The 18,891-nt window shown below is 40.3% G+C and overlaps 1 protein-coding gene across 7 annotated transcripts in view; it reads left to right on the top strand.

Annotated features, from left to right (window-relative positions):
• The window catches only part of TLE3 (TLE family member 3, transcriptional corepressor), a 57,244-nt gene that overhangs the window by 31,619 nt on the left and 6,734 nt on the right, over positions 1-18,891 (top strand). For 2 of the 7 annotated variants that reach the window (XM_074234519.1, XM_074234516.1), the window contains exons 7-15: positions 3,016-3,217; positions 6,605-6,621; positions 10,314-10,433; positions 11,787-11,837; positions 13,091-13,243; positions 13,473-13,605; positions 14,843-15,036; positions 16,550-16,626; positions 18,021-18,270. In XM_074234519.1, the coding sequence (XP_074090620.1) occupies positions 3,016-3,217; positions 6,605-6,621; positions 10,314-10,433; positions 11,787-11,837; positions 13,091-13,243; positions 13,473-13,605; positions 14,843-15,036; positions 16,550-16,626; positions 18,021-18,270 (1,197 nt within the window). Of the gene's footprint in view, positions 1-3,012; positions 3,218-6,604; positions 6,622-10,313; positions 10,434-11,786; positions 11,838-13,090; positions 13,244-13,472; positions 13,606-14,842; positions 15,037-16,549; positions 16,627-18,020; positions 18,271-18,891 lie in introns of all 7 variants that reach the window. The other 5 variants (XM_074234520.1, XM_074234517.1, XM_074234518.1 and 2 more) reach the window with 3 other exon arrangements.

Raw genomic sequence — 18,891 nt, 5'->3', positions numbered from 1 at the left:
ATGTGAGATGGTATCCTGATGGGCCACTGATATGCTGCCCCATAAGATTGTTGTGAAGAAAATCAAATAAGATGATGTTTAAATGTGAGATGGTATCCTGATGGGCCACTGATATGCTGTCCCCTCCCCCCAACTCAGTAAAAAATTTTCCATAGAACAGACAAGAAATGATAAGGGTTTAAGATTCCCGTGGTCCAGATATCTGGCAGGGGTACAAAGGAGAGAAGCAGTTATTGCATTGGATCAAGGAAAGAATTACGCATATATAAAATATGGCATCATTCTATTCTACCCTCATCTTCATTAAAAGCTTCCCACATGAAGAGTGAATTAAAAAGCCATGGTCCTTGCTAACAATCTTCTAATTAGTCAAGGAAAGCTTCCTGAAAGAGGTAGGTTTGCATACTAATGGTCTTCCATTACTCTGCTTTAGAGTGCTTCATTTCATTCCCTCAGAATATCTGTGAGTTGGCACAAGGTTTCTCCAGTGAAGCCAGAAAGAAGAACTTGTATTTAAATAGACTAAGCAGGTTCCTCACAATAACCTTATGATGTAGTTATTATCCACCCCTATTTTAACAGATGAAGACATGGAGGTTCAAAGTCAGGGGTTTATAGTCAAGTGACCAAACTGAAGTTTGAACAGAGGTTTTGTCGCCCTCAAATCTGATGCTACTACAAACCATCATCTACTTTGCTACCTTGATGATGGTAGCAGCCCTGCCATCTGATGGCTCTAGATGGCCTTTCCATCGTCATTCTAGGTGTCATTCCACATGGTTTGTGAATGTTTTTTCCATTGGCATGTGGAAGCTATTTATAATTAGGGATTACTTCTTTCATTGTATTTGTATCTGCAACACTTAGCAGCATCCTGGCCCATGGTGTGGAATTAATAAAGACTTATTGATTAAATGATAATTAATGTCCTGGAGGAAGATCTGACTTCAAATCTGGCCTCAGATACTTATTAACTATGTGACCCCGGACAAATCACTTGACCCTGTTTGCCTCATTTCCTCATCTATAAAATGAGCTAAGGAAATGGCAAACCACCACAATGTCTTTGCCAAAAATATGGTGAGTTGGATGTAACTGAAACAATTTCAAGAACAACAAAAAAAGAGATATAAGGGAATATGTAGGGAGCATGTTGTATGTAGATATGTCCAACTATTAATTTTTTAAAGGTCTACTTTGAATAAAGTCCTATATTTAGGCACAGAGGACAGACCAAAAACCAGAGGTCATGATTTTTAGCAGAGTTTACAATTTAAGGAGAGAGTAGAATATATACCTACACAATTAAAAAGGAAATTTTTATTAACATCTGGAAATACTAAGAAAGGCTTGTTGCAGAAGGGAGCCCCTGAGCTGTGCTTTGAGAGCTAAAGATTCTAAAAGATGGAGGAGAGGAGGGAGTCATTCAAGGGGGCAAGGCTTTCTTAATGGCATAAATTTGGGAGTCAGAATATAGAGTTAAGGAACTAGCTAATAGACTAGTTCTGTCAGAATGTATGAAGGGGAGTGATAAAAAATAAGTCTGGAAAGAGGGGTTGGAGTCAGTTGGTAGAAGGCATTAATTATTAACTGTCAGGTTTGGTGTTTGTAATTCTAGTGGCAATGGGGAGCTACTGAGGTTTTTGAATGAGGAAAGTGATATGATCAGACCTACACCCAAGGAAATTAGCATAGAGGCTTGAGGCCTATGATAAGTTGGAATAGAAGCAGCAACCTGGAATCATTGGGGAGGAAATGAAAATCTCTGGTTCTTGACTCTAGAAAGCATCATTGCCAGATATCTGGACCACTGGAGTCTTAAGCCCTTATCATTTCTTGCCAGCATTATGGAAAATTTTTTATTGAGTTTGGGGGGGGAGCAGCATATCAGTGGCCCATCAGGATACCATCTCATATTTAAAAATGAATCCCAGTCCAGCAAGAATTCAATGCTATTGATTGCATGACCACCTGAACTCTATATTCTCTTCCTCCTCTCTCATCCTTCCTTTCCCACTGACATTAAAAATCGCTTGAAAGCGAAGAGCTCTGGGCAGATCATCAATAATACCATCTTTCCCCAGGCCCGGACTGATTTGTTGGTCCTTATTCAAAAAGAAACGCTACACTGTCTGGTCCACAAAGTTGATTGGATTGTGGTGTGGTTTTGATGAATAACGAAATGTGTTGTGATGTCTTAGACTAGAGCCTTAGTTGTAACGGTAGCTGTCCAAGCAGTTTATTCACCATGGGCATGTAATTGGGAGACTTGCATTTCCAAGGGATATCTTTCCTAGAAGTTTTGGGTGGGGAGCAAATGGGGAGAGAGAATGGTAGAATGTAGAATGGTACCCCAAATTGGGATGGGATAGGATGGTTCTTTTGGGATGTTAGGTAGCCAACATGAACCTAGGTTTCCTCACCCACCTCCTTACAGCCTAACAACCTCACCTTAGTCTCCTAATAACTGTAAGTTCTCATTCTAGCCCTGCAGACAGCCTTTCCAGGCCACCAAAACTCCAGGATCACAGGGCCAGGGATTTTCCTAAGGATGTTTCCCCAAGAATTCGGTTATTGGCATCATTTTTTTAAGGCCTGAAATCTGGGATACACTGAAGAGTTAAAATTGAATTCCCTTGAAGTCAGAGGGAGTCCTTGATGAACTCGGGTTGTTCTTTTATAAAGCATGCATTATTTATTGCTGTCTTGGAAACAAGCATTGAAAATACTGTCCTGAATCTATGTGGTGGAGTGTTTGTAGAAATCTCTTATCTAAATTGAAGTCCATTAATTCAGGCTGTTCTTTCAGAGGGAAGAATATGTTGTCTCAGCCTTGGTCAAAGGTTTTGGGTTCTACCCTTAACCCCTCCCCCCCCACTCCCAGTTCCCATTATAAGTGCATGAAACAGGATTTGCCCCTTCTCCACTCACTTGTATTATCATGTCATTCTGATATTTTCCTGGTGCATTACTTCCTCCTCAGTTTACTTATCCAAGCTGGCTTTATTGCAGCAGCAGCAGCTCCAGGCCCAGCACCTCTCCCACGCCACTCATGGCCCCCCTGTCCAGTTGCCGCCTCACCCTTCAGGCCTCCAGCCACCAGGCATCCCTCCAGTCACAGGAAGCAGCTCAGGGCTGCTAGCACTTGGAGCTCTTGGCAGCCAGGCCCACTTGACGGTGAAAGATGAGAAAAACCATCACGAGTTGGATCATAGAGGTAAGACCATGGAAGGGAAGTGGGGAGGAAGAGGAAGAAGGGGGCTTCCATTAGGAGCTGAATCCTGTCAGAGGGACGGGAAGAGACACAGGAGCCAGAGTTTTGACTATTTAGCTGTGAAAAATTGTGTATTTGACCTCTATTCCTTTTAAGTCTAGCAGAACAGCAATTAGAATCATGTGTGAGCTTGACTTTTCTTATTCCAAGAAAACATGCCTTCTGCATGCAAAGCAGGTCCTCAGCATATAGTGAACAATCCATGTTCATTTCCATATACCTTGATGTTCTGTACTGGTATATTCTCCTTATCTTTGCCTCTCTAAAATTTAGCTATTCATTAACTTCTGGTGAATGAGCCTTAGTTAGCATAAAGGCTTGTTCTTTGGGAGGATGGGGGATGTCACAGTGATTTGGGTTCAAATTCTGAATCAGACACCTACTAGCTGGGCAAAGTTGTTCCTCTCTCAATGCCTCAGTTTGCTCATCTATAAAATGAGATGGTTGAGACTTAACCACCTGAGGTCCTTTTTAGCTCTAAATATATAAATCTATGATTCTATTAAACCATTCTTTTCTGGGAACTTTACCATCAATCACTTTTAGCCCTTAAACCATGACTATACTTTGTCACAAAACACAATATCATAGTTGAAAAAGAAACCTTAGTTTACCTGATCAAATCCTATATCACTGTTTTTGATATCTTTGTCTTGTCTTCCCAAATAGATGACTGTTTCTTCAAAGGTCAAAGATCTGTTATTTTTAAATTCTTCAGAGAATCTAGTATGATGCTGAGAATGCAGAGTAGGTGCTTAATAGATCCTTCAATGGATGATTGATTGATTAATTAATTAACTTTAAAGTGGGGAGAGTAAAGTAGATGCAATATGAAGTGAGATGAGAGGCATTATTCTTCCAGGAGAGTGGATCTCCCAGTCTCTCTCTTTGGAGATTTGGAGTTCTGATTGATCTGGGTCTATTCATTGCTGGGCTCTCTGCCCAGCCATCCCTATTTGCTTCCTTCAGCTATTCCCATAACCACATCCTCTATTCTCTTCCTCTGTACCTCTTACCCCAAAGATGCACACACCCATCCCCTTCAGCTTACACTGAAGTGTTCTTCTTTACATTCTGGCTGAGTCCCAGTTGAGTCTTTTTTTTTTCCCTTCCCCCTTTTTCCCCTCCTGGGATTTGGAATCATGTGGATTAGAGAGTTAGCACTGGAACCACAGGGTTTCACAATCCTTTGTGGAGTGAAGACCAAGCCCTTGGCTTCTCAGTGAACCAGTCAGGCTCATAGAGTTCAATTAGAAGCTTGTCTCTCACTCTTTAAGGCAGATTGAAGAGGAAGAAATTTTTTAACTTCCATTCTTCCCAACCCTACCACCAATAAAGTACAGATAGATGACTATTACGATGACTAGTGACTGGTTTTCATTCTTCCCTTCCCTTTCCCATCATGGTCTCTACTTTTAACTTTTTGCTTGAAAAGAACCAATTGATGCAATTGATATAAAATAGTTAATTTATATAAAAGCTATTATTATGTTATTTCCAAAGGATATAGTGAGCTAAACCTAATACCCCATCAAATCTTCCCTTTGCTCTCACCTTTACTGGACAGGAAATCTTGACACTGTTAGAGGTGGCCCTGAAATATTCTTTTGTTTTGACTTTGTTTAAATGATATTTTAAGTAGTTCTATTATCTTTTAATCCACAATTAAATGACAATGATTCTTGGTTTCTGGTTTGTTTTGAATGTACTTGGTCCTAGGTTAAACAACACCTGCCCTATCTACTCTTCCTCTCTTTAATGGATCGGTCATTTATATATGGATTGATTCATGCTTCCTGGAGTATTTTCTTGTTTTTTTCCTAGTGTCCCTTTCTCTATTAGAATCATTTATCCTTCAAGGCCTGGATGAAATGCCATCTTCTATGAAGCTTTTCTCTATTCTAGTAAGATGTGCTCGTTTTGACCTCTCAGTCCCTATGGTATTTTATTTGCACACTTCCATCCTTGAACTTACCATATCTCCTTATACCATAATTCTTTTTGTGTGTGTGTTTTCTGTGCTTCCTAGTTGGTTATAAATTCCTCCAGGGCAAGAGGGACTGTATCTTAATTCATCTTTCCATATCCAATGGTTTCTTCCAAATAGAGGCTTACACATTGTAGGTGTTCAATAAATATTTGAGTTAATACATTGAAGCTGCTACCCTTGGTAACGGACACTCATATCAACCTTGTTGAGTAGGTAAACTTTTATGCTTTCTCTTTAGAAACTAAGCTTGTAGACAGCACTATCCTTCTTCTCATTCCCCATTCATTGGTATCAGGAAATGTCTATAATCAGTGCCCTCCCTCAATTACCCTCCTCCTCCAAAACCCCAAACACTAAGATGGTCTCTTTTGAAAAGACTGTTGATAGAGGCAGCTAGGTGGCTCAGTGGGTAAAGCACTGGCCCTGGAGTCAGGAGTACCTGGATTCAAATCCGGTCTCAGACACTTAATAATTACCTAGCTGTGTGGCCTTGGGCAAGCCACTTAACCCCCATTTGCCTTGCAAAAACCTAAAAAAAACAAAAACCTGTTGATTCCTGTTCTATATCATCTAGGGACTATGATGAAGGGAATGCAAATACTGTCCCAGAATTTGCTTTGAAAATGGGAGTCTCTGTTTCAGCTCTCACTTTAACCCTTTGCCCACTGGCTCAGTCTTAGCTCTGGCTGCAAGTTTTCCTACTTTTTGATGTTTTTCCCAGCTTTTCTCTGACCAGGTAGAAGCATGTGAAAAACCCTTTTTCCATTCCAACAACCCCTTCTGTCTACTTAGACTTTTGTTAGCCCGTTACCCTTAAAGCTTTTACAGGTAGGTGTCTTGTGAGTAATTTGGCCATTTAGAGCTAGAGGGGACCCTAGAAGTCATCTAGTATGAAAACCCCTTTCCTTCCCCCTCCCCCTGCATTTTCTAAATGAGGAAAGTGAGGCTAAAGGGAGGCCAAGCAATGCCCAAGTTTAAAACTTAATTTTTTAAGAGTATAAAACAATCTCTTTGTTTTCTCTCTTCTTGATGTGTCTGAAAGTCAGGAGTTGCTCATAGCCAGTGAAAGCACTAGAGTCCAGAAAGATTAATTTTTAAACAGACAATTAGAAAGGCTATTGCTTTGTCACCCCCCCCCCCCCCCCCCCAAGGAACTCAGTGAACTGGGACTGCCACCTGTTAACAAAACAGACAAAAACAGACAAAACATAGCAAAGTAAAAGGCCAAATCACATTATGCTAGGCTCAGTCTGAACTTGACTTTTTTTTTGTTTGTTTTCCATCTTCCTTTTATCTTGGATGGACAATCCTCCCTCTGATTTGGACTTTGCTTTGGAAAGAGAGAGAATCCAGTGCGGTAAGTGACTTGCATTTGACTGTTACAGGGTTTGGTTGGGGATGGACTGGTGGGGGTACATAATGTGTGTGTGTATGTGTGTTTTCCTGCTGTTATCTTGCTTAGGAAACTTCAAAGGCTATCTTCTCGATTTTCATCCCTTTATTTCTTGAAGGGAGAAAAGCAGCCCATGATAGTCAAGAAAGGGTATCCATCAATCCCCCCCTTCCATCCTTGCTTCAGTTTGGTTGAAGGGAACCTTAGCAAACTCTCATTGTCCTTTCAGGATGCCTTTTAGTGAGTGCCAACCCTACTAGCTCTAAGGTTCCCTTTAAATCTTTTTGATTACTCTGAGGCCCTGAGATTCCATTTCAAGTGAATAAGCCTCCAGAGTGAGTGCACTAGAGTCTGGATAAGGAAAAAATCCTCCAGTGATTAGCAAAGCTATTTAATTTCTGATCACTGTTCTTTTATCTTGGGCCATCTAATCTGTTGGGATGGCTTTGGTTATTACTTTGTGTTAAGTAGGACTTGGAAGGTCAAGCAGTTAACTAACCATCTAAATAGCATTGGTTGCTGGCAATCATTGCCTCAGGCAGGTTCCCCCAGTCTTTAAAAAAAGAAAAAAAGAAAAAGCCTTTATCTCTTTATTAGCCATTCTGTGTTCTTGTTGTCTTTTCATTTAGTTACATTTTAAAGAATTTATTTTAGTAACTTGGCTAGAAAACATTGTTTGGATTTATCAACTTTATAAATGGTACCCACCTTCCCCTCCCCAACACCCCCCCCCCCAGCCCCCATTCCACCTCCCTAAGGAGAAAGCAGTATGATACATTGGAAAGTCACTGGTGGCCAGGAAATCAGTTGTCCTATCTTTTTCACTATTTTGTATGACATTGAAGGGAGTCATTTTGCCTCTCTGGGCCTCCAATTTTTTCTATAAAAGGAATTTTATAATACATGGCCCTGCTTGCTGCTTCCCAGAGTATTCCTGAGGAGCATAGGATCATAGATTGAAACCTAGGAGGGACATTCAAGGCTCTTCTTTTTACAGATTAGGAAGCTGAGGCCTAGAGGAGAGAGATGTGAGTGAGACATGCAGTCACATAGGCAGAGGTTCACAAACCCCAAGTCCATCACCCTTTTTTTTTTTTGCACCAGTGCTGCCTCTCAAATGAAGTGTTATATGTGATAGTGCTGTGCAAGCATCAGAAACTCCTGAAATCAACTTCATGACTTTCCCCAAACCTGCTCTCCCACACCCCTCCTTTTTCTTTTTTTGTTTATATTACTGTTATTATTTTTATTTTACTTATTTATTTTTGCTTTGGGCCTCATGCCCAGTTAGATGAAAGCTTTCTGTTAAAAAGAAATCCCCAAGGGCACCAAGAAACATTCCCTAGCCCACTAAAAATCTTCCCTTTGCATGGATCTCATGTCATCCATGTATTTCAGGCTTTCAGAGCAGAGAGGCCACAAATGAGCCTTCAGAGGAACAGATGAAGATGAATCAAAATGCCATCTGAGCTTGGGGGAGAAGGGGAGGGGAGGGAGAGGGAAGAGAGGGGTTGGGGAGGGCATTAATCTGTCCCTTGGCAGCCGGGTCATCCAGGGAGGAGGGGGAATGAGGGGCAGGCTAGTGGTGGTGAAAGAGGGTGTGCAGAAGGGTTGGCCCCTGGAAGTTTTCCCGATGGGGGTTAATATAGAGTAGAATCACAGATAGATTCATTCATATTTCCTTGCCTAGCCTAAGCAGTAAAAAATACTTAGTTTTTTGGCTGCCTGCCGACAAAAGGCGGACTGGATCGATGCCTCTAAATGTCTGACATGACTCTCTGGTAGTTGCAAGGGTTTTCAGCCTGACTGCATGAGAAGAAAGGACTCCGTGTTATCCAAAGCTACTTATTGGGTACTGAGGAGAAACATGAGCTGCTTTGGTTCTCCCTTTCTTCCCCATCTGAAAAGGGAAGCAGAAGAGCTTAAAAACATTTCTACTTAGCATGGGGTGGCAGCCACTGTTAGAAGAGCTGAAATGATGGTAATTTCTGCCGGCGCTTGTAGGAACTAATTGAATTGCATCTGTGTTAGAGCATTGCCCGTTTGCACTGCTGTAGTTAAGGTTGAGTTGCACTTTCTATTATAACCTCCACTCTCTGTTCAAGGCTTTATAACTCTGCCATTTTAATTTGCTCCAGGCAGAAACTTGGCAGGGATGGGCTTTGCACAGAAACGGGTTTAGGAAATGAATTTGTTGTGCTGCTTCTGTTACCACAGAATCATTTGTGCTACTCTACACACACACACACACACACACACACACACACACACACACACACACACAAACACACACACCCCACAATTGACAGCCCTTTCTTTGACAATTAGGGTGTGGGTCCTTAGTGGAAAGGAAAGTCAAGGGAGGCCTTGGTGAAGTCCAGCTTCTGACATATACTTGCTTTGTGATTGTGGACAAAGTCTCTTAAACTCTTAGTATCCCCTAGACAACTTTACAATTATAAATTATATAGATGAGTTGCTAATCTATCTATGTGCAGAGAGTTTTCCCAAAACACAGGTCTGGGAAACTGCCACAAAATTTTAGGTTTGAATGGGCAGTTCCTCTCAAGTGACCATTTCTGTCCATTCTCTTTCATTTATTTTTAAACACTATAGAAATATGATCTGCTATTCGTACTTCTTCCTACTCAGTCTAATGCAAGGTTTGGCCTATCTTTAGGATCACAAGAAATGTAATAGGTATAGGGTTCAGATCTAGGAAGAGTATGAAATCTAAGCACCAAAATTACCCCCAGAATGGTATTGGGTGTAATGTTATTGTACAGGCAAAAAATCCATTTGCGAATGTCACCTCTCATTGATTTCCCCTGGTTCAGCTCCCAGAGTTCTTCTGATCACCATGGAGAGGTCTTCCGGTCTATTGTTGATATACTGCTTTAGTGAGATCTTCCCTGAAAATATGTGCCCATGTATTTTCTTTTAAAGAATTTCCCACACTGCACTTCTTTGTTTTGTAGCAGAAGAATAGATTTTTCAGGAGCAGTGCATTCATTTTTAGCTATTACATCTTCTAGCCCTGTTTGTTCTCTGTCTTCCAACCCATGTTTGCAAGTGCTGGTCTTGAAAGCCTGAATTCCTTCAATGACGAGTGTATGAGGTGTTTTGGGGTCTAGTGCTCTGTTTCCTGTCTCTTTCTATTGCTCTGTGGCTTTGGACAGATCACTTGACCTTTTTGGGCCCTAGTTTTCAATCTTTAAAACATGAATGATTGTCTGCCAACTTGAATTTCTTGAGAGAGAGAGAGAGAGAGAGAGAGAGAGAGAGAGAGAGAGTGTGTGTGTGTGTGTGTGTGTGTGTTTTCTCACTAGTATAGCTGTATGGATAGTTGACCAAATTAGCAGGATTCCCACCAGTTATTTAGACAGAATTGCTAGCAAACTGGTCTGGGGAGACTATTTGTAAGCTGAGCCTTCTTGTTCTGACTTTTCTACAGGAATATTTGGCCAGACAAAAGTGTGTGTGTGTGTGTGTGTGTGTGTGTGTGTGTGTGTGTGTGTTTGTTTATAAATTTGTGGGCATATGCATCCAGTGCATTGTAAAAATGGACTTATATACTCAATGCCATAACAGACTTATTAACATGCCTCATAGGCACAAAAATGTTTCTAATGGCTAGACCAATCTCTTTGTTTCAGAATAATTCTGTGTCTCCTTCTGAAAGCTTGAGGGCTAGCGAGAAGCATCGAAGTTCCACTGACTATGGCATCGACTCCAAGAAAAGGAAAGCAGAAGAAAAAGACAGCATGAGTCGATATGTAGGTCTGATTGATGGGAGGGCTAATAACAGGAAAGGCTAGGGCCCCCTCCCATGGGCAGACCCTTTAGAGATCAGACAAGTAGCTAGGAACTATAGGAACTACTGGAAAAGATCAAGCAGGAGATATAACTGACTCTTCTCCACTAATGATAAAATGCTCATATTCTACATACACCCTCCCTCTTCTACTACTGCCCATCAATCAGATGAGACTCCAGCTGGAAGTGGGGTGGGGTAAAGAAGGGGTGATAGCAGTGATTGTAACATTTTTTTAAAAATCAGTTCACAGAAGAGAAATAAGAAAGTTCAGAAAGCAGTCTAGATCAGGAGGGCAATTTTTAAAAGTAATGTGTAGAATTTATTGTTTAAAAACACAAAACAATTAGAATGAAATGAACTTTATGGCTTCATGTAGAATTCTCTTTGTGTTCTTGTATGGATGTTCCTTCTCTTTTTATGGGTTTTTAAGAATTTTTTAAAAAATCTCCCCACCAGAGATTAACCCTGATATCCAAAGTATTAGGGACCACTCACACAATCCAAGATCAGTACCCATAGGCTTCATTTATAATACTTCACTGACCCTCAAGATAGTAGAGCAAATTATGGGTCTGATTTGGGGTTGTTCTATCTCAAAAGTTATCCTCTGGAGTTCTTCTAAATTTATGTTTGTGATCTTGAACTCTATTAAGAGAGAACAAACTATCCTTTAAATACTAAAAGAATAGGCTCCTTTTCCATCCTTGAAAGAGATTAATTCTAAGATCTATCAGGCCCTCACTTTCAACATTGCTCATTTACTCAGGTGTTCTGTCCCCATGCTTTTGGAACCAAGTGCCACCCTAGTCTGTGGAGTCTTCTTTCATCACCCAGCTCACAGACTATTCTCTTTTATCTCTTACCTTCTTGAGCTCCAGTACACTGAGTATCTGGCCTTCTTACTATGGATGTAGCACTTGGTGCCTTATATTTTGGTTTATCTTTTATAGTATGTCTGTCTAATGCTTTGCGACCCACCCCAAGTCCCTTATTGTAGGAGATGAGTAAAAGTGTCATAGATCAGTAACATTTTTCAGTGGTTACTATACACGCCCTGTGTGGGCGTGGTCTGGGATAGGAGAGACTGCAGGATTTGTGTATTGTTACTAAGGCAGGTATAAATCATTGTGCAGCAAACTGAATTTAAAAAGAAGACAGCAGAATAAGAGTGATCAGATTGATGGATGGTTAATCAGGAAAGATGTCCTCTGGAAGTGAGCTATATTTTGAAGGAAAGGAGTGATGTATAGACTATCAGAGGTAAGCATGGAGGGTATTCCCATTTCTTACCTGGTCTCCTCTTACTTTGCAGGATAGTGATGGTGACAAGAGTGATGACCTTGTGGTAGATGTGTCCAATGAGGTGAGTGAGGGACTGTATTGTAAATGGAACATTTAAAAAAAAGATGGAAGTTTGTTTTTTTTTTACAAAGGTCTAAGATCAGAAATCCATTCTGAGAGTCCTTAGTTGATGCAAGATCAGAATAGAGATGAGTGATCACATGTAAATAGTTGAAAGGGGCCTTAAATCCCTTGAGAGGGATATATTAGTATCCCCTATTAAATCTCGGGCTCAATAGTTATACCCATCAAGATTGTTCTTGCTTGTTTTCTCAGGAAGAATGTGATTCTTATTAAAAATGGGAGTTTTTGAGGGTTCTGGGATAGAGAGCTTTGCCTTCTCTTTGGAAATAGATCACCAAAATACACTAAAATATATATTCTAAAGGAAAAAAAATCCTTGACCAATTTCTTGATCCATTAAACCAGGCCCCTACCCTTAATTACAGGAGGATGTAGTCATTCTTCCATAAAAATTAATTTCAGCAGGTTAGAGATAGCATATCTTGGCAAGAACATTGATCATTGGAGTTAGAAGACCTGAATTTTAATCCCAAATCTACACTAGTTATTTCTATGACTCTGGACAAATTATTTCACTTCTCCACTTCTCTCACCTATAAACTGATGGGTTTGTACTCTTAGCTTCCTTTCAGCTCTAATTAGTATTCTAATATCTCTCAATTATCCCTCCAAAATGTCTTAGAAATGCAGAGATCCCTGAACCTGGTCTGTTTTTAGGGTCTGGACTTCACAAATCCAAATCAATTACTTACCCTTTATTCCATCCAGCAACTATAAATTTGCCTTTTCTTTTTATTTATTTATTTTGAATTTTATGATTTTTTTTCCCCTAATCTCGCTTCCCTCCCCCCACAGAAGGCAGTCTGTTAGTCTTTACATTATTTCCATGGTATACATTGATCTAAATTGAATGTGATGAAAGAGAAATCATATCCTTAAAGGAAGAAAGATAAAGTATAAAACATAGCAAAATTACATAGTAAGATAACAGGTTTTTTTTTAAGTTAAAGGTAATAGTCTCTTTCTCTGGATACAGATGGTATTCTCCATCACAGATACTCCAAAGTTGTGCCTGATTGTTGCACTGATGGAGTGAGCAAATCCATTAAGGTTAATCATCACCCCCATGTTGTTGTTAGGGTGTACAGTGTTCTTCTGGTTCTGTTCATCTCACTCAGCATCAGTTCAAAGCAATTACAAATTTGAACCTGACCTTAGCAGTTGCTGTACATGCATTTCTTGTGTTTTTAGGATCCAGCCACACCCCGGGTCAGTCCAGCCCACTCCCCGCCTGAAAATGGGATAGATAAAACCCGAGGACTGAAAAAGGATGCTCCTAATAGCCCTGCCTCAGTCGCCTCTTCCAGTAGCACTCCTTCTTCTAAGACAAAAGACCTTGGTCATGTAGGTGGTGTTTGCTGCTTCTTATGTGTTGATGATTGGCAGCGGGAGGTGGGGTGTAGTTGCAAATTTCTTAAGTAACCCAGAAAGAACTTCAGTGACTCTTGGGTTTATTCTTGTTTGGATGGAAAGAAAAGGTGAACATAATGCACTACCTAGCTGGCTCTTGTAGACTGTTGTCAAAGGAGGAGGGCCTTTAATGTTGTTCTTTTTCTTTCCCCTTTGATTCCAGAATGATAAATCCTCTACCCCTGGTCTTAAGTCAAATACACCCACTCCAAGAAATGATGCCCCCACTCCTGGAACAAGTACGACTCCGGGACTCCGATCAATGCCAGGCAAACCATCTGGAATGGATCCCCTAGGTAGAGAAATGGGCCTTGGGGTTTGGAGAGAGAGAGAGAGAGAGAGAGAGAGAGAGAGAGAGAGAGAGAGAGAGAGAGTGTGTGTGTGTGTGTGTGTGTGTGTGTGTGTGTGTGTGTGTGTGTGTGTGTGAAGAATACTTTTTCTTGGGTATTCTCCCTTGGGTATATCTCCCAGAGAGACATAGGTTACGATTTTTCAAGGCATGGGTCAGCCAACATCTGATTTGGTTTACAGTGACTCATATGTAAAGTACTTCTGGAACAAATCCAAAGAAGGTAGTCATAACTTCTGTTCCTGGGGCAGCCAGAGCCCTAGTTGAAGTTCCAGGATGGACACATTGAAATAATTCAGAATGCTTAATTTAGGAATATGCCAACAAGTGCAAAAGAATGTAATTCAATGGATCGTGGGTTGAAAAAACACAAGACTAAGAATTGAAAAAGTTAGATTCTGGCTCCTTAAAGCATTAACTAATCTTCTCTGGTTGTAGGTCTCACTTTTTTTTTTGCCTTAATTTCCTTATCTATAAAATGAATAATAGAGACCTATTAAGGTCTCTCACTATTTGAAGTTAAGTGGATTCTGCCAGAGAAAATTTCTAAGAGACCTGACTTTCAAAGGGAGATTATAGGTTCATAAAGTCAAAGAGACCTCAGAGGCCATAAGGAATTGGACCTGTGACTTCATTTGTTTATACAACTCCTAAGTGAGGAAACCATCAATACAGGCCCAGCATCTTTTCTGCAGCTGGATTCTAATCCCAACTCAGCCATTTTTTAATGGCTATCACTGAACAAATAATTTAACTTCTCTGGGCCTCGGCTTCCTCATCTGAGAAGATTGGACTCTAAAGTTCCTTTCAGCCCTGTATAGTATTCTAGGATCTCACATTTAGAACTTCCAAAGTATATATATGGCATTTTGCCTAGAGCTAATAATGTGTTGCTTAGTGACATTCCCCCAAGTTATGCCATATTGGAGGAAGTCAGAGGATGGGGAAGGTTTCTGAGATCTGGGTTTTCCAAAAGCTTTGCTACTCACATCCTTGTTTCATGGTCGTGTAATGTGTATGTCTTAGAGGATGAAATTGAATCCAAATGTTCCTTCCTTGAAGGTTCTTTATCTAGCCACACTACTGCACAGGAGAAAAGATTACCTAAATAGTTAGAAGAAGGTGGAATAAAGGATTTCTTGGAACTGTTATCCTCTAATTCATACTTTGCTGTTTCCATTTAGCACCCACTCTCCGGACTCCCATCTCTATTGGCTCCTATGCAACTCCTTTTGCTATGATGGGCCATCATGAGATGAATGGCTCGCTCACCAGTCCAGGGGCCTATGCAAGCTTACACAACATCCCGCCTCAAATGAGTGCTGCGGCCGCTGCTGCAGCTGCCTATGGTCGATCACCAATGGTGAGCTTTGGAGCTGTACGTAGAACTTTTGGCTCCTTTTAATGGGAATGGGGTGTTGTTGGGCTAACATTGATTCTGGTAGTACACCACTCAACCCTGGGCTAGTCTGTTTGGTGTTTAGGGTTTAGAATTGTAGGGAGTATATCTGTGTGGAGAACTTATGCAACATAGTAGAGAGATAAAGTTACCTTTTTAGATTCCCTCCAGTTCCAAGTCTTATATGACTAAATAAGTAAATTGGTAACCCTAGGCTATAGAAGAGTTACTTTCTTAAGGGAAAAGGAAAATTAAGACATTGGGAGTATTGATCATAATAGACTATGCCTTATAATGATAATCTCCAACCCTTAAAAAAAGACTTGATTTTGGGCTAGGATGTATGAGATGATGCTACCTTGAACAAGTCACAGCCTTTCAATTTCTTATCTGTAAATTGTGCATAGCAGTATCATAAGATTATTGAAATGCATTAATGAATTTGAAATCACTCTGTAAGCTGTAAATATAATATAACTATAACCATCACCTATAATTATCATATTAATGTTTTTTACCATTCAACAAATGGATTTTGGAGTTGGGGCTTAACATCTCTCATTTAATAGGAGTTAGTCATCACGTTTTTATTAAGTATTGTGTTTCTAGCCCTTATGCTAGTGAAACAAGGAATTCTTACCTCTGTGTGGGTGACCAGACATGATATTCACATGAAAAACAACTGGAGAATTATAATAATAGTAATAAGTATTAGAGTATGTATTGGGACTGTAAGAATTGTAGTATTTCCATGTAGACTGTAAGGAGTAGTCAAGGCAGGTTTACTGCAAGAGTCAGACCTTAGCAGATCCTTGAGGGATGGGTTAGATATGAGTAGGTAGTAGAGAAGAACACACTTGGACTCCTAGAAAGTAGGGATTATTTCTTTATTTCCTAGGAAAAGACTAGGCATGTAGTAGGTGTCTAATAAATGCTTATAGATTGAATGAAAGGAAGGGAAATTTCTGTAGTGAACAGAGACTCTTATCTCCCTATTGTATTTTATGTGGAGTGAACATGCAACTCAGCGATGTTCACCAGGCTATAACATGTTGAAAGAAGAGTATATGAAGGAAGGATAAAAGGAGATGGAGAGGGTTTTGTGAACTTGGTTTTCCAGTAGCTCATCTGTTAACATCCCTTGTACCTGGTACCATTTTTCCTTCCTTGGTGTTTTTTAGTTCGGTTAGAAAGGCAAGTTGGTATTAACTAGAAAAGTCTTGGGTTGTAATCTTAGTTTAATCGCTAATTTCCTATATGACTTTGGGCAAGACACCAACTTTGTGAGTCTCAGTTCCTCATTGACAAAACAGAGACATTAATAGCTGTTCCATCCAGCCCCAGGGGGTTGAGGCTCATCAGGTATCAAATGTGAAAAGAATTCTGCAATGTTTAAATGTTTAAATTTAAATTTAAATGTTTAAATTCTCTACAAATGTGAGGTATTGTAATTTTCTCTGAAAGCTAATAAAACCTTATGTTGGTTTCACAGGTTGGTTTTGACCCCCATCCCCCAATGAGGGCCACTGGACTACCCTCAAGCCTTGCTTCCATTCCTGGAGGAAAACCGTAAGCTTCTGCATCTTATAAAATCCCTTTGGGAATAGAGTGGGATTCAAACACTGATTAGGTCATCATGAATTAGTGTTAGGAAAAACTAGACCACCCATTACAAATACAAAATTTTTTCATACATATGTTTACCCGTTCACACAAATGCAAGCGGTGTGTGTGCGTACACACACACACACACACACACACACACACACACACACACACCCATCACCTAAGACTAGAACAAGGATTCTCTCACTAGACCTTCTTGCTGTTCCTCCATGCTATCTTTCCAGTTTTAAGAGATGAGCTCCCGAACAGTGCTGCTGTCTTTTATTCCAAATCCCAGATGCAGATAGGAAAAGGAAAAGGGATAAGAATAGGTATGGCCTTTATTTTTGTTCCCAGATGGCAGAGGTAGAGTATTTAGGAGCCTATTAGCCCTGTTTCCTGAGCTTTACTTTCTCTGGACATCAAAGGACCATGGGGTTGATTTGTCTCTTTAGCTCCAGAAAAAAGTTACAGAATAAAGCCAGACTCCAAAAGTGCTGAGAGGTCAGTTTACTCCAGATGCTCAGGGGCTTGAAAACATCTGATCTATCTGCAGAGACACATCTGAACTTTACTGTTTTGTTTATAAAAGCTGCAATGGGAATAAGATAAAAACACCAATGATTATAATATTTGATATGATATGAAAAATAGACTATATAAAATCTAAAATGATAGGGGGAAGGTAATTGCCAACTCTTCTATATAAGGGGGAGAAATGAAAGCTTTTCTGGATGAATTAGCCTTTAATGAATGGGTAAGGGTGCAGTGAGGTGGTGCAGTAGATAGAGCACTTCCCCTGGAGTCAGGAGGACCTGGGTTTGGATCCAGCCTCAGACATTTAATAATTACCTAGCTGTGAGACCTTGGGCAAGTTACTCTTCACCCCATCGTCTTGAATCAAAAAAACAAAACTTAAGAAGAGTGAGAGAGGAGGGAAAAGTATACTTCAGTCTGTGTTCAGATTGCATTCTGACTCAGGGAAGAATGAGTAAACATGGGGGACTAGTGTACAGGGGAAGGTGAGGGGAAAAAATATGCAATAGATAATTCCCAAAGTGAATAAATAACTTAAACTGAACTAATTGAGTATAGAGGGTTAAAATCAACTTACTTGTTGGTTGAAAAGTTTTCAGGACCGTAGTTGAAAAAAAAATCAGTACATTGTGTTGTATGTATGTGTTTATGTATTTGAGTGCATATATAGTTATGTATAAATACCTAGAAGAGAAATATCTCCCTCCCCCTTCAAAAAAATAATCTGTTGCTTTCCATTGTTGGCTTCTAAGCTAGAGGTAGAAGAATGTCAAATTTTGGCCTTGATTTGACCCCTGTATCCTTCACACCCCCTTTTTTAGGGCTTATTCTTTCCACGTCAGTGCGGATGGCCAGATGCAGCCAGTCCCTTTTCCTCACGATGCACTGGCAGGGCCTGGGATTCCTCGGCATGCCCGGCAGATCAACACACTAAGCCATGGAGAAGTAGTCTGTGCTGTGACCATCAGCAATCCTACCCGGCATGTCTACACTGGAGGCAAAGGATGTGTGAAAATCTGGGACATCAGCCAACCAGGAAGCAAAAGCCCCATTTCTCAGCTTGACTGCTTGGTAAGGAGCTGTTTGAGTTTAATCTTAGTATGACCAGGGGGTAGTTTTCTCCCCCTCTTCTATTTGCTAGGAATGTAGAAGCTCTTTTCTGGTCATTTCATTTGCTTATCATGTTTATTCCTTTCTCTATACTTCTATTCATGGGTCTCTCTAACTAGGAAGGTACTTTTTCTATCCAAACCCTACTCATCCTTTGCAAATTTAGTGTGTCTCCTCAGTAAGCATCCTTTTTTTTTTTTTTGTTGGTAAGGCAATGGTGTTAAGTGACTTGCCCAATATTACACAGTTAAGTAAATATTAAATGTCTAAGGCCAGATTTGAACTCAGGTTCTTCTGACTTCAGGGCCAGTGCTCTATCTACTGTACCACTTAGCTGTCCCCTTAGTAAGTTTCTTGAGGTCAGAGATTATGTTCCCTTTTCTTGCTTTTATCTCTAGCATATAGGCTAACATGAAAGGAAGGAAGGAAGGAAGGAAGGAAGGGAGGAAGGGAGGAAGGAAGAAGCAAGAAGCAAGGGAGGGAAGAAAAGAAATGTTGCCTTCGGGATCTCTCAATTTGATTTTGGCAAAATGTTGCCTCTCTTTGACTTGTACAATCTGCTAAGCAGGGAGGTAGAGGAGA

The sequence above is a fragment of the Macrotis lagotis genome, chromosome 4 (genome assembly GCF_037893015.1).
Source record: "Macrotis lagotis isolate mMagLag1 chromosome 4, bilby.v1.9.chrom.fasta, whole genome shotgun sequence".
NCBI lineage: Eukaryota > Metazoa > Chordata > Mammalia > Peramelemorphia > Peramelidae > Macrotis > Macrotis lagotis.
This window is presented reverse-complemented; position numbering and strand designations above follow the sequence as displayed.